At 44.3% G+C, this 14,400-nt stretch overlaps 1 protein-coding gene across 6 annotated transcripts in view; it reads right to left on the bottom strand.

Moving 5' to 3' along the window:
- Positions 1-14,400, bottom strand: part of Tbc1d9b (TBC1 domain family member 9B) — a 51,923-nt gene that overhangs the window by 28,978 nt on the left and 8,545 nt on the right. For all 6 annotated transcript variants that reach the window (XR_009228029.1, XM_058583355.1, XM_058583356.1 and 3 more), the window contains exons 3-7: positions 14,097-14,215; positions 7,000-7,228; positions 5,659-5,917; positions 3,690-3,897; positions 2,077-2,277 (exon numbers count right to left, since the gene is read on the bottom strand). Coding sequence is in view for 5 of the 6 variants with exons in the window: in XM_058583355.1 (XP_058439338.1) it covers positions 2,077-2,277; positions 3,690-3,897; positions 5,659-5,917; positions 7,000-7,228; positions 14,097-14,215 (1,016 nt within the window). In the remaining variant the exon portion in view is untranslated. The remainder of the gene's footprint in view (positions 1-2,076; positions 2,278-3,689; positions 3,898-5,658; positions 5,918-6,999; positions 7,229-14,096; positions 14,216-14,400) is intronic.

Below are 14,400 nucleotides of genomic sequence, written 5' to 3'. Positions count from 1 at the left end.
CCATCTTTGTTATTCCAGAAAATAAGGAACCCATCAAAAACTACCAGGATTGTGTCAAAGGAACCAATCAGATTGGCTCAGATAACCAATCTATGCCAATCTGAATAAGCCCCCTCTGATCACAGATGGAGTAAGAATAATGAATACAAATAAGCAAGAATAATAAATACAAATCAAGTTGCTTAAATTCATAGGGTCATAATTACACTAAGAAATAAACATGAAAAACTAATTGGTCATATTTGGAGGACACTAGAAAACCAACTGATCATCATTTTGGCAACTGGTGAATAAAAGGAAAGACTAAAAGATGTATTCTGTCTTTCTTATATGAACTGTGTTTTGTGGTAATCAAACAGTTAACAAGGAAAATTTTCTATTCATAGGAGTATTCCCACAAATGGGGAAAAAATGGTAGAATAGGGTGCTACCATTTTGCAATTTCTAATGAATGGATGGATCTGAGCAATGCTCATCAATGTGTGGTATGCTTCTTGTTGAAGGTACACAGTGCCTCAATACTGCCTATAGGTAGACCTGCACAAAACAAAAATCCATTTATCTTAAATTTGATGGAGGCTCTGGATCTCACTGCTCAACATACTTATAGTACATAAGGGATGAAGGAACTGGTTAAGAACCTGCAGTGGATTCAATCAACAAAATTCAGATGGTGGGGCTAGGGGTATAGCTCAGTTGTAGAGCATGGGCCTAGTATGTGTGAGGCCTGGGTTTATTTCCCAGTACTGCAAAACAAAACAAAAAAGAAGACTGTGAGAGTCTCTATAGTATAAATAGCCCAAATTCTCAACAAAATGCTTCAAGAGAGGAAAGAGAGACAGAGAGAGAGGCAGAAACTTAAATTGAAAGAGATTTAAAGCTGGGCATGGTGGTGCTTGTTTGTAATCCCAGAGACTTGAGAGGCTAAGGCAGGAGGATCACGAGTTCAAAGCCAGCCTCAGCATCTTTGTGGGTCCTAAGCAACTCAGTGAGAATCTATCTATAAATAAAATATAAAAAAGGGGTGGGAATGTGGCTCAGTGGTTAAGCACCTCTGGGTTTAATCCCCAGTACCAAAAAAAAAAAAAAAAAAAAAAAAAGGGGAGGGGTATTTAAGACACATGTGAACCAATTATAATGTATATATGACTTTGGTGTACCTCAATTCAAATAATCAAACTGTAAAAAGTACACCTGCACTTGGAGAAATGTGAACAGTCACCCCTTTGTATCCATGGATTCTTCATCTGTGGAATCAATCAAATACTAATGGAAAATATTCAGAGGAAAAAAATTGCATCTATACTGAACATGTACAGACTTTTTTTCCTTGTCATTCCCTAAACAATATAGTAGAACAACTATTTACATAGAACTTACATTGTAAATCATTGAGATGATTTAAAGCATATTGTAGAATGTGTATAGGTTATATGCAAATACAATGCCATCTTATATAAGGGACATGAGCATCCATCATGTTGGTATTTGAGGGGGGTCCTGGATCCAATTCCCCGTGGTTACTAAGACACAGCTATAAAAGTTAAGTCTGTTGGTATAATAATGATAATGTAGTTAGGCCTTTAAAAAGGAATTTTGGGCTGGGGATGTGGCTCAGTAGTAGAATGTTTGTCTAGCACGCTTGAAGGCCTGGGTCTGATCCTCAGCAATACAAATAATAGAGGAGTCTTTCTCTATAAGAACCTTAGACTGAATGATGAATGAAACAAATATCATGTGAATAAACCCAAGGAGGATAGGCCTTAACAATATGGCCCTTGCTCTCAGTATAGCAGAAGTTCATAAGGGATGGAGATGAGGGTGACTGATCCAGTTGGAGGTTTCTCACTGGGACTTGGCCTTGAGGTAGGCTGGGCAAGAGTGAGGAGGTCTGGAGTGTGTGGACCAGGGTACAGAGAGGCGTGATGTCATCAGGCAGCATTGTGTATGGTGCCCTCCAGCTTGAGGCCCACAGCAGGCACCATAGGGGTCAGGCTTAGTGAGGAGGCCATGGCTACCCTGGCCCTTCCCCAAGTCCTAATTCGAAACTGGCTGCTTCCAAGGGACCTCCCTCACCTCTGGAGCTGGGTCTGCAACACTGGCTTTTCTTCCACCTGGCTGCTTGGATGGTGTTTTCTGGAGGAAGTCAGAGATCCTTTGAACCAAGAAATCGCGGTCTTTTAGGTTGGCAAACAGGAAGGTCATTTTACTCTTGGTGCTGATAGACAGAGGGCTGGGCAGGACGCTGGAACTGTCAGCTTTTTCGACAATGGTCACCTAAGAAGGCAAAATCAGTCTTGGGCATTTTCATCTTAGCCTGTAAGGAGGGGTGTGCTTTGTGAGAAAAGCACAGTGAGAAAAGCATAGTGGTCCTAGGGCTATCCTCCAGGGCACAAAGCCATAAGTGGCCCAAATGGATACAGACCTCAACTCTGCCGCTTCCTGCATGTGACCCTGAGAAAGGAACTTGCAATTCTGACTCTCTCTTTTTGTCTGTTGACAGGGGTGAGTATTCTGGTCCTGCCGGACCTTACAAGGATGATGATATAAAATGTTAAGGATTCAGCCCAGCTGCTGCCCCCTACTGGCTTCTCAAAAGACTACCAGTTACTTCTCTCTAAAGCACAGCAAGCAGCTCCTCCCTTCAAGTCTGTCCTAAGGAACATGTTTTGACAACTTGTCTGGAGCCTGGTTCTGACTCCCTTTGAGGTGTGAAGAGAGCTATATAGGGGTAAAAGGCATGGGACAGAAAAGGGACACAGAAGCTAAGCCTAAGCACTAGGAGTAAGTGCTGGCAACAGACAAATGAAAGGCTACTGGACTGCTATGCACTAAAGATACCTCCAGAGAGGCAGTGAGTGCCCAGTGAGTGCAGAGATCTCTGGGCACTGATGCCCTTCAATACTGAGTGACATGTCACACACTGCCCAGGTCAGTGTGTGACATAACTGTATGCATGTGCATGTGTGTGTATTGTATGTCATATATGTGTGGGAGCATGTCTATGTGTAGTATGTGTATGTGGTACATGTGTTATGTATGATTGGGTATGTGTGCATGGGGTGGGCATGCATGAGTGGGTCTGAAAGCCATGCATGATGGCTCACTGAAGGCCTCACAGGTCACAGGAGGCAGTTGGGGATTCTTCTGACCATAAGGAAACATTGAAGGATCCTAGGTGGGATGCCACTATCCTCTGATTGACATTTCAAAATTTGTTGGCTGATGTGGGAGGATGTGTCACAAAGGGGTTAGGTGGGGTTAGAACCTCCCTGATGTGGCCTGTGCAGATGATGTCCCAGGTGGTGGCCATGGAGAGGAAGGAATGGGCTCTGGAGAGAGGTCTGACAGGATGTCTGTCAGGATATCTGGTCAGGATGCAGGAAGGTGGAAGAGGTCAGAATTCAAGGATAACTCCCACTTCCTCAGGGGAGTGCATGAAGAGCACAATTGGAGTGAAATCTAAGAGCCCATCAGACATGCAGAGGACCTGTCCTAAGCCAAGGGTCCCCTGGGAGCTCCCTTGCTGGGGCATCATGGAGCAGGTATTCAGGATGGTCAGTGCTGGCCAGACCAATCTCCTCCATGACCATCCACAGAGCTCTGACCCAAGAGCATGGATCTGGTCTCAGTCTATTTGATCCCATGGGGCCTTAAGGGCCTTTGACCCTTGACCAGAGAATGCTTACCTCCCTTAGGGGTATGATGAGGTGGCACGCATCCTCCTCCTTGCTGGCAAAGCAGATATAGTTATTGGAGATGAACATCTGGCCTGGGATGTGCAGCTTGTTGAATGGTGTCCACAGGGTGCAGCTTGTGTGGCCATCCAGACGCTCATCCCTGGGCAGCCGGAATGTGGCCCGGTAACACTCATTCTTGGCTCGGGCATCTAGGTCTCTAAGGAAACAAGGTAGGAAAAAGTGGGACAAGAGTCAAGGCCAACAGGAGGCCACAGTTTTCCATGTGGAATTCGGGATTCTTGGAGTTCTACAGTAAACAAATCATGCCTGGAGATTTTAGAATTCAATTAAAGATGCATGTTAAGCCAGGAATGGCAGTGCACACCTTAATACCAGTGGCTCAGGAGGCTGAGGCAGGAGGATCCCAAGTTCAAAGATAGCCTTAGCAATTTAGCAAGGCCATAAGCAACCTAGTAAGGCCGTGTCTCTAAATAAAAAAGGGTTGGGGTTGTGGTTCAAGGATTAAGCGATCCAGGGTTCAATCCTTGATACATTAAAAAAAAAAAAAGATGCATGTTAAATGACCAAGTAAAATATGGAGCATTCATATGACCAGACAAGAAATGGTAGCACATAACATGTCCTTTCAAAGGACATCTGGAGGCTGACCTGGGCAGTGTGACATGTCACTCAGTATTGACGGGCGGCAGTGCCCAGAGATCACTGCACCCTGCCTGACTCATACCCAGCATGTTACTAGGCCTGAGGCAATGTCTTCAGCCTGGGAAGACTTCACATGCCTTGAAACCTAGACAAGTTCTCCTAGTGGGGAGAAGAGGAATTAAAACTAAACCATGTGATAGCTGTGCTTAATAGCATCTTATTTGTAAGTTTGATGGCTATGGGAAGTGGCCTGGCATCCTGGCCCTCATCCCTTTTGTGACTCTGTCCACATAAACATCTCTCTTCAGTCCCAAGAGAGCCTCCCACTTGCCTTGGGCTTATGACAGACTGGCAAAAGAGTCTGACCAAGAACCCTAGCTGAGAGTGCTGGAAACTGCCAAGTTCAAGCCCTGCTTGTTTTCTTTCTAAAAGGTCCTAAAGGCTATTCCATCACTTGTATCAAGAGAGTGACATCTTGCAAAACATTCTGATCTGGAAGGTGCACTGTGGGCCTATACCATGATCTGTGAATGAAACCTAGGAAACAGGGTGGCTGGGATGAGGTCTCTGAATACACCAGTGTGAATCTGGGTATGCCCACCATAGCTGTGGTACTTGGAAACTTCTGAGACCTTGGCCAGTCTTGCAGGTTTCTCATGAGGCTACAATTTTGGGACTCAAACGAAAGTGATCTGTAGAGGCCAGCCACCATGATCTATCTCTCTATCAAGAGGACATTGGTGCTCTGACTGCAATGACACCAGACCTGCACATGGTCCATTTCCCCTGCTGGCTTCAGACTCCAGAGGCCTGGGCCCATGGCTATGAGGGGCTGTCTGGCCAAGGGTCTGGAAGAGAACTGTCCATCTCGATGGGATAGAGGCTATATACCCTAATTCCAAGACAGAGCCTCCTCAGGGTCCTCAGAGCACCCTGAGATGGTTCACATCTGACAGACCTCTCTGCAACTTAGTGTTCTGGTCTGAGACCTAGGGATGGTAAGAGTACCTTCCCATTATAGGGCTGTGAGAAGGAAAGTGGGAGGAAACTTCCACATTAGTGGTATCTGTCGTATCTCCTAGAGATACTGGTATTTGGAGGCCAATATCCCCCCCAATGCGATACTGCAATGACCTGTTTATCTGGCCTCCTTCTCAAATGGGGAACTTGTGAGGGCTGAATGCAGAGATTCTTTCTAGGTCTGCACATTCAGTCAAGTGCCAAGCAATAGGCAGGGTCAGTGGATCTGGATTAGGTGTGCCCACTCTTACTTGCTGTGGGACCCTCCTGTCCCCTGGGAGGGCAAAGTACCTACCGCTTCAGAGCTGAGATGTTTCTGTGTGGCCGGATGGGCCTGGGAAGGGCCTTATCCTCCAGAAAGCCCTTGTTGTCCAGCAGCTGCCGCATCGCCAGGTTGGCCAGCTGCTCCATGAGCTTGAAGGTCTCACTGATGTTAAGGAACATGGAGAAGAAGAGCTCCTGGTCCCGTGTGTCCACACGGATGCTCTCAGGGAAGAGCAGCGTGGCATTCTTCTCCAGGCGTGTGACGTCCACCCACTGTACCACAAGACTCACTGGACACCAACAACGCAGATGCACCACTGATTACAACTGAACAAGGTTAAGTTTCCTAATTCTCACTTGTACCTAGAACCCCCCAGAGGGAACTGCTCCTTGAGGATATCATTTACTCCTCAGTGCCTGAGCCTGGCTGTGCTGGGACACATGCTCCATGTGAAATGACTGGGCCACAGGGATCTCCACTGTCTCCCAGACCAAACACACTTGATGAATATTTGCTCCATGAATGACTGAAGAGTGAAAGGAACAAATGTGCAGAGGTGAACTAGCTGAGACTCTGGCCCTGAGGAGCTCCACTGACTGGGACTACAGTGATGTGTGAACCAAGTCACCACATGGTACAGCCAAACAGGGGAAGGACACTGGCCCCTGCCTCACAAGGAGGTGACTGATCATCACAGTCCTGACAGGTAAGCAGTAAGGGCAGGAAGGCAAAGGGTGGCTGTGGAAGGAAACAGCAATGACTCCTGACAACTGTGAACAGCTCATGGCCTAGGAGCTATTTCTGGGGGTGGCGACTACAGCAGAAGGAGCTGACTGCTAAGCCAGGGACTGTGGCTTGGCATGCTGAAGCCACTGTATCCAGCAGGGAGGGACCTGCAGCAGGTGACAGCAGTGACACATGCCCAAGGTATTGCATAACCTGGAAGTACTCAGGGAAGATGTGTGCCCTTCAATGGGCTGACTCAAACAAAATGTAGAAGGCCTGTAAAGTCAGCATGTAAGAATCCGACTAGTGGGTTGTAAATGTGATATGTGCCTGCTCAAAGCAGGTGTGTGCCTGGCTCAAGTCTGGGTGTTCCTGTCATGAATTGCTAAGGTGGCATCTGGGTTTCAGGGAGACCCCTTGGATGGTCATGTGTGGACAGAATATCTTGGGTTGAGAGGAGGGAAACCCACCAGGGATGCTGGCAGTCTGGAGAGGCAGGAAACTGCCCAGAGGCAAGGTCAGAATAGCCAGGGTACACAGGGTGAGGAGGGGCTGGGATGAACAGAGTTGAGGGTGAAAACTTTGCCATGATGCAAGAGGGATGGTATCCCCTGGTTGCACCCACTTGCCTCAGCTGGTGCTCACCTTCCTTCCCCAGCAGGAAGGAGTAGAAGCACAGGTGGTTGACAGTCAGGTAGAGCCAGCCCTGCCGGGGCACTCGGCCTTTCCAGTAGCTGCATGAATAGTAGTTGACTAGCTTCTCCCCCTCAGGCATCCCAAATTGCTTCCGCATCTTCAGCTCAGCCTCCTTGAATTTCCCAGGGTCCTCATCTCCCTGGGGCTGCAGGTTCTTGTTCTCTTCTGCAATGATACCCTGGAGGGAGATAGTGGGAATTGGGCTCACCCACACATACTCCTGGCCAAGTCAAAGGGAGGAGCAGAGAGGCCCGGGGAACTCAGGACTCTAGGACTTTGGTTTAAGGGCAACAGGCACAGGTAGACGACAGTTGGTAGCTCTCAGGGAAGGAGGCAGCTGTGCTCTGGCTTGTTTGCCATCAAGGGACATGGATGACAGAAGCCACCTGTGAGCTCTGAGAAGTTTCCAGAACTTCCTGGATTACCATCATCATTGGCTCTGAGCAGTGACTTTTAAAATAAACCCATTTTAGTTTAATGTAAACTTGTTGAAATATATCATCCATAAACATGGTTTTAAAATGCAAATACATGTTGAGCATCCTTAATCTGAAAATCTGCAATCTGAAATGCTCCCAAATCATAAACTTCCTGGGTGCCAGCATGATGCCACGAGTAGAAAATTTTACATCTGACTTCATGTAATAAGTTGTAATCAAATCACAGACACCCTAAAAATATTGTGTGAAATCACCTCCAGTCTGTGTACATAAGGTATATAGGAAACATAAATGAATTTTGTATACATGATTGGGTCCCCTTCCCAAGACACTCATTTTGCATATGCAAATAAGCCCAAATCTTAAAATATCCAAAATCTGAAACACTTATGGTTCCAAGCATTCTGGATAAGGGATGTTCAATCTATGGTAGAAAAGTGTGTTTAGTGAAAGAGGAGTCTCCCTCACCCTCTAGCCACCTTCCTGGTTTCCTCCAGACATGCCACATACATGCATCCATTGTTTTTCTCTTTTCTCCTTTCTTTGTCCAAATGGGATCCTCTGTGGCACTTTCTTTGAAGTGCTTTGCTCTCTCACACCCTGGAGAACATTTTTGCATTGACTCCCTGTACTCCTGGGGACACTGATCTGTCCCCACCCCAGAGCAGTGAGTTGACCCATGATCCCTTCACTGTGCTTGGGTGCCCACAGGCATCACCCTGGGCCATAGGCCAGCCCCAAACCTCCTGGGACAGGTCCTCAGCCAACTGATTCCAAATGTACATGCTGATTTCCTAGGACAATTCCTGGATTTACAAAAGCATTTAAAGGCCAGAGCTGGTGGCCCGCCTGGTGCTTTTCTGGGTTTCTTGGTTGCCTTATGTCCCTCTTTCCACAGGCAGGGAAGATAGCCATGAGCCCAGGCAAAGATCCCAATATGAGGTCTACTTTGATTCCTTCCATTTCTTAGTACTATCGTTTGAAAATGTTCCCCAGAAATCATGTGTTGGAAACTTAATCCACAAAGTCATATGTTAGTTGTATTTGGAGGTACAGCCTTTGAGAGGTTTAGATGAGGTGATGAGTGTGGAGCCCCATGAGGGTATTAGTGGCTTTGTAGGAAGAGGAAAGATATTTGCTCTGCCTCTCCATGTAATACCCCCCACCATGTTATGAAGCAGCAAGAAGGCTCTCATCAAATGTGGCCCCTTAACTTTGAACCTCCAGAACTGTGAGCTGAATAAACCTTTTTTATTTATAATTCACCCACTTTCAGGTATTTTGTTATAGCATCAGAAAGCAGAATATGGCACTTGGTTTAACTAGAAAGGAAATCAGAATATGCAAACCTAGGAAAAGCTTTCTGCCTTCTCTTCTCTGTCTAAAACAGAATATAAATTCTCCTTTACTAGAGACAACTCAACTTACCAGCTGAGATGACACCAGAGCACACCAGAGGCATCTGTTAACAAACCTCCTTTCTGTGGTTCCTACCCACCCCCCAACATTACCCTCACTTTTTACCCTTGGAAGCCTAAAATCTGGTTCCTTTATCCTATTGTTTCTCTTTAAATGTACTGTTTATTTATGAGGGTGTTTCATAAACTCAAGTTCTAACTAAACCATCCAGCTGTTCCTCCCTGAGTTTTCCCCTTGTGTTCATGAGATATACATGATGATAAACTTCAGTTTATTTTTCATTTGTTAAACCTGTCTTTAGATCCCCAGATAAAAACCTAAAAAAAGCAGAAGAAACATTTTTTTTCCCCCTCTCAAACCAGCACCACCATAGCTGCTATTAAAACATTTCCACTCTCTCAGTCTGTCTGTGGTGCCTCCCAGAATGCTCCTGTAGGAAGTAGCTCTCCCTCTGGGAATACAGCTCCCTTTTATTTCTAAGGCCTGTCTTGGTTTTCTCTTGCCCTCAGTTCCATCCCATTGGAAGATTGGGAAAGTGCCTGCTATGGTTTAGGAAAGTGTTCCCCAAAGGCCATAATGTGTTAAAGATTTGGTCCTATTGGGAGCTGGTAGAACCTTCAGGAGGTGGGGCCTAGAGGGAGGTTCTTAGGATATGCAGGGGGTGCCTTCACAGGGGATTATGGGACCCTGGCCTCTTCTTTCCCTTTTGCTTCCTGGCTGATGGTGTAATGGTTTTGCTCTGCCACACAATCCTGTCATGATGTGCTGCCTCTCCACAGGCCCAAAGTCATGGGGCTATTGACCATGGACTCTGGAAACTACAAAACCGTGGGCCAAAATAAATCTCTTTCTATAAGCCAATCACCTCATATTTTTCACTGTAGTCATGGAAAGTTGACTAACACAGTGCCCACCGGTAGAAAGCACAAGGCAGCCCCAGACAGCCTTGGTGGGCCAGCCATTGCTAACAAGTCCTGGCCAGGTGGTCATCACTGGCTGCCCTGCCCCTTGGGCCACCTTTCTAGATCTCATTTGGCAGTTGCTGCTCCCTCACTCCCTTCAGCTGCTCCTGGGAGATGCCCAGGCAGGAAGCAGTGGGGCTAGCAGTGACCTACTCTGCATTTTCCTCTGCATTCCCCACTGGAGAGCCACACTCTGAGCCTTTGGGTGGCTTTCCAGCCTCTACTTGGGAGTATCAGTCTCTGCCAATAGAGATTAACCAGCCTGGCTCACAGGGAAGTTGCAGCCATGATTAAGGAGTTTGAGATGGGGAGATGATCCTAGATCATTTGAGAGAACACAATATGATCACAAGGGTCCTCATAAAGAGACAGGCAAGAATGAAGGAGCCACAAGGAGATGACAATAGAAAGAGAGGAGAAGAGAGAGGGAAAGATTGATTCCTCTGAGGATGTTATGCTGCTGGCATTGAAGATGAAGGACAGGGCCAAGAAGCAAGGAATACAAGTGGCTTCTACAGGCTGGAAAAGGAAAGGATACAGATTCCCTTAGAGCTTCCAGAGGAACACAGTCCTACCAACACCTTGACTTCAGCCCAGCTTTTTCACTTTAAACTTCTGACCTTAAGATAATAAATTTGTGAGTTTATTTATTTATTTTTGCAGTGCTGGGGATCAAACCCAGGCAAGTGCTCCACCACTGAGCTAAGCCAGCCTAATTTGTGTTGTTTTAAACCATCAGGTTCATGGTAACTTGTTATAGTAGCAATTGGAAATGAATATGTATTATTTTTAAAAAGCATCTATTTTGTCAAAATTCTTAAGTTTATTGGTTTAAAGCTATTTATGGTATTGGTATTGTTTCTCTCTCTCTCTCTCTCTCTCTCTCTCTCTCTCTCTCTCTGCTACTGGGAATTGAACCCAGGGTTTCACACATACTGAGCAAGTGCTCTCCCACTGAGCTATATCCACAGCACTGGCTCCTTATTTTTTAAACAATTGCTTCACTAGGTATGGAGGTCCCATCTGTAATCCCAGCAGACTTGGGAGGCTGAGACAAGAGGATCATGAGTTTGAGGTCAGTCTCAGTAACTCAGATACTTAGTGACTTAGTAAGACCCTATCTCAAAAAATAAAAAAGACTGGGGATACATATAGCTCAATGCCCCTGGGTTCAATTCTAGTATCTAAAACAAACAAATAAATGCTCTGCTTCTGTGTAAGTGCTCTTCATATTCAATTTCCAACATTGCTTACTGGAGGGTACACTCTTGAGTCCTGAGTCACTTTTCCACAGGCTTTTTTCTATTTTTGGTTGCTCTTCTCTTATTCCCTTGTTTTCTAAGGAATTAACTTTGACCCTTTCTCACTTCCTTCTGTCTCATTTCCTGGAATTCTTTTCTAACCTACTGAATTGGACATCTGGCTCATTAACTTTCGTTCATTCTTCTTTCATGAGATTAAAGACTTTAAATTTCCTTCTATGTACTGCTTTTGGTGCATCCCATAAATTCTGATGTATATAGTAGTATTTCTATGATCATTCAGCTCTACATTTCCTAATTTCTATTTGCTATAGTTTGGATCTTAAATGTCCCCCAAAGGCCCATATGTTAAAGGCATTACAGGGAGTGTGGCACTACAGGGAGGTGGTGGAACATTTAAGAGGTGGGGCCTAGTGGGAGATCTTCTGGTCTTTGGGGGTGCGTCCTTGAAGGGGATATTGGGACCCCTGGCTTCTTTTTCTTTTCTTTTGCATGAGGCAAACAGCTTTGTTCTGCCATGCCTTCCAACCATGATGTGCTGCCACTATCCCAAAGCAACTGGGTCATGGGCTGAAACCTCTAAAACTCTGAGCCAAAATAAACCTTTTCTCTTTACAAGTTGACTATCTTAGATATTTACTTACAGTAACAGAAAGATGACTAACAGACCATTTGTTCTTTAACCTTATGTCATTAAGAACTTTTGTTTTGCTGATGAGTTTGTTTATAGGAGGCATCAGGTATGTTTCTATTATTATCATTGCTCAATTTTCTTGCTGGGATAGTAAAGGCTTGCCTCTGACTTCTTTGCCTGTTTTCCTGGAATAGAAGGCAACATGGTCTTGAACTCCAAACTGCACAGAGAAGAAGAGCTGAGAAATTAGACCTGTCTTCCCAGGTCTACAAAGGTCTAGTATCACAGATTTATAAGGGCTGCCTAAAGTGACTTGGCACCATAAACTGTGATCTAGTAAGAGCCTCCAGGAAATCTAATGTAAGGCAATAATCTAACAGAAAGAAGAAGACATTCAGATAAATGCCCATGATAGGGTTAATCTTCCCCAAAGAGGAAATAACCTAATTATTACCCTATCAGTTTATCAATGTCACAATTTTTGTAATTATTATTTTTATGGCTGCAAAATATTCCAGTATGTATACCATGTATGCCTTAATAAGTTCCCCGAAAATAAAGCTCTTAGCTAACCAAGCATATAAAAAGTACTCAGTAAATCCTAGCAAGTATTACTATTCTCATTTTTTAAAAATATTTTTTAGTTGAAGATGGAGAGAATATCTTTATTTATTTTTATGTGGTACTGAGGATTGAACCCAATGCTTCACACATGCAAGGCAAGAGCTCTACCACTGAGCCACAACCTCAGCCCTATTACTCTCATTTTTCAGAGGAGAGAACAGCTGTTTTTCTCTCTTATCATTGGCGTGGAAGGTATTTTTTCAGTGTTTTTGCTAATTCAGCATTGCAGGGACTATCCTGATATATGTGTCATTCTGCATATATGAATAAACTATAGGGTAAACTCAAAGGAATAGATTTCCAGGTAAAGGATATGTGCCTTTAAAAATAATGTTAGTTATTTCATTTCCAATTTCTTCCTGTTAGTCAAGGTACTGGCAAACACAGTTGTATAGCTGCATATTTGTTCTAAGGCATTTTACAAGAATTAGAAACTTTAAGCTAAGCTTTCGTCTGACTGCAATGGCTATTCAGGATAAGAAGGGGCTTCATGGGTACATTAATCAGCTTTCTGTTACCATCACAAATACTTGAAATAATCAATTTATAAGGAGGAAAGGTTTATTTTGGCTCATGATTTCAGTCTATGGTTCCTTCATCATGTTGCTCTGGGCCTATGGTGGTCCAGTGCTTCACAGTGGGGAGCATGAAGTGGAGGAGGCTTTGTGGTGGCCAGGAAACAAAAAGAGAAGAGGGGCTACGTTCTCAATATCCCCTTTCAAGGGCACACTGCAAATAACCCAACTTCCTCCCACAAAAGATTCTACCACGTCCTAATAGCATTACAGGTTGGCAACCAAGCCTTCAACACAAGATCCAAACTATAACAAGGGGCAATGTGTTCAACTGCATCTTACAAATCTAGGAGAATGAGAGCAGTCACTTTAATTAATTTCCATCTCTGTAAAATGGGAATAAAATCTATGCTGTTTGGGGCTGGGGATGTGGCTCAAGCGGTAACGCTCTTGCCTGGCATGCGCGGGGTGCTGGGTTTGATCCTCAGCACCACATAAAATAAAATAAAGATGTTGTGTCCACTAAAAACTGAAAAATAAATATTAAAAATTCTCTCTCTCTCTCTCTCTCTCTCTCTTTCAAAAAAAAATCTATGCTGTCTGAAGATGAAATAAGACAAACAGTTGTACAGACAGGGGATTGATTCCAGGACTTCCCACAAATACCCAACTCCTCACATGTGCAAGTCCCTTACATAAAATATCACAGAATTTCCATATAATCTATGCACACCTCCTGTATACTTTAAACTATCTCTAGATGTTTTATCATATCTAATGCAATATAAGTGCTATGTTGCTATGCTATTTTTTTTTTTAAGAAACAATATCATGGGGCTGGGGATGTGGCTCAAGCGGTAGCGCACTTGCCTGGCATGCGTGCGGCCCGGGTTTGATCCTCAGCACCACATACAGACAAAGATGTTGTGTCTGCCAAATACTAAAAAATAAATATTAAAATTCTCTCTCTCTCCCTCTTTCTCACTCTCTCAAAAAAAAAAAAAAAAAAGAAACAATATCATGAAAAAAGTCTACATGCTTAGTATAGATGCATTTTCCCCCCAAATATCTTCAAATTGTGGTCGGTTGAATCTATGGAAGTAGAACCAGAGGACAGAGAGGCTGACCATGTATGAATGCTGCCAGCCAGAGAAGGGGAGCAAGAATTGCTAAAGAAATGTAAACCTTACATGTATCTTGCCCTTAACGAAGGTGGTGATATCTTCCTCATTGTCAAAGATGGATAGTGTCTGAAGCAAGTTGTTTTCCAGCCATTCCCAGTGTTTTGTGATCTCTTTACGGGAAGAACCTAGGAGGAGGGGTTTGGTGAAGAAAAGAAAAATCATAAAATCACAAGGTCTTAAACATAAATTCAAAGAAGAGATTAAAAATGAGTGACCTAGTTTACTATTTAAGTGACTACAATCTTCAAGATGCTTGTTGATCTTTTCTTTCTTAAACTTTGTATGTATAAGTAATAAACAGTGCTGGTAA

The sequence above is a fragment of the Marmota monax genome, unplaced genomic scaffold (genome assembly GCF_021218885.2).
Source record: "Marmota monax isolate L192 unplaced genomic scaffold, Marmota_monax_Labrador192_F-V1.1 WCK01_AAM20220418_F8-fsc00263, whole genome shotgun sequence".
NCBI lineage: Eukaryota > Metazoa > Chordata > Mammalia > Rodentia > Sciuridae > Marmota > Marmota monax.
Note: the sequence above shows the minus strand (reverse complement) of the source record. Positions and strands in the feature narration are given on the sequence as shown.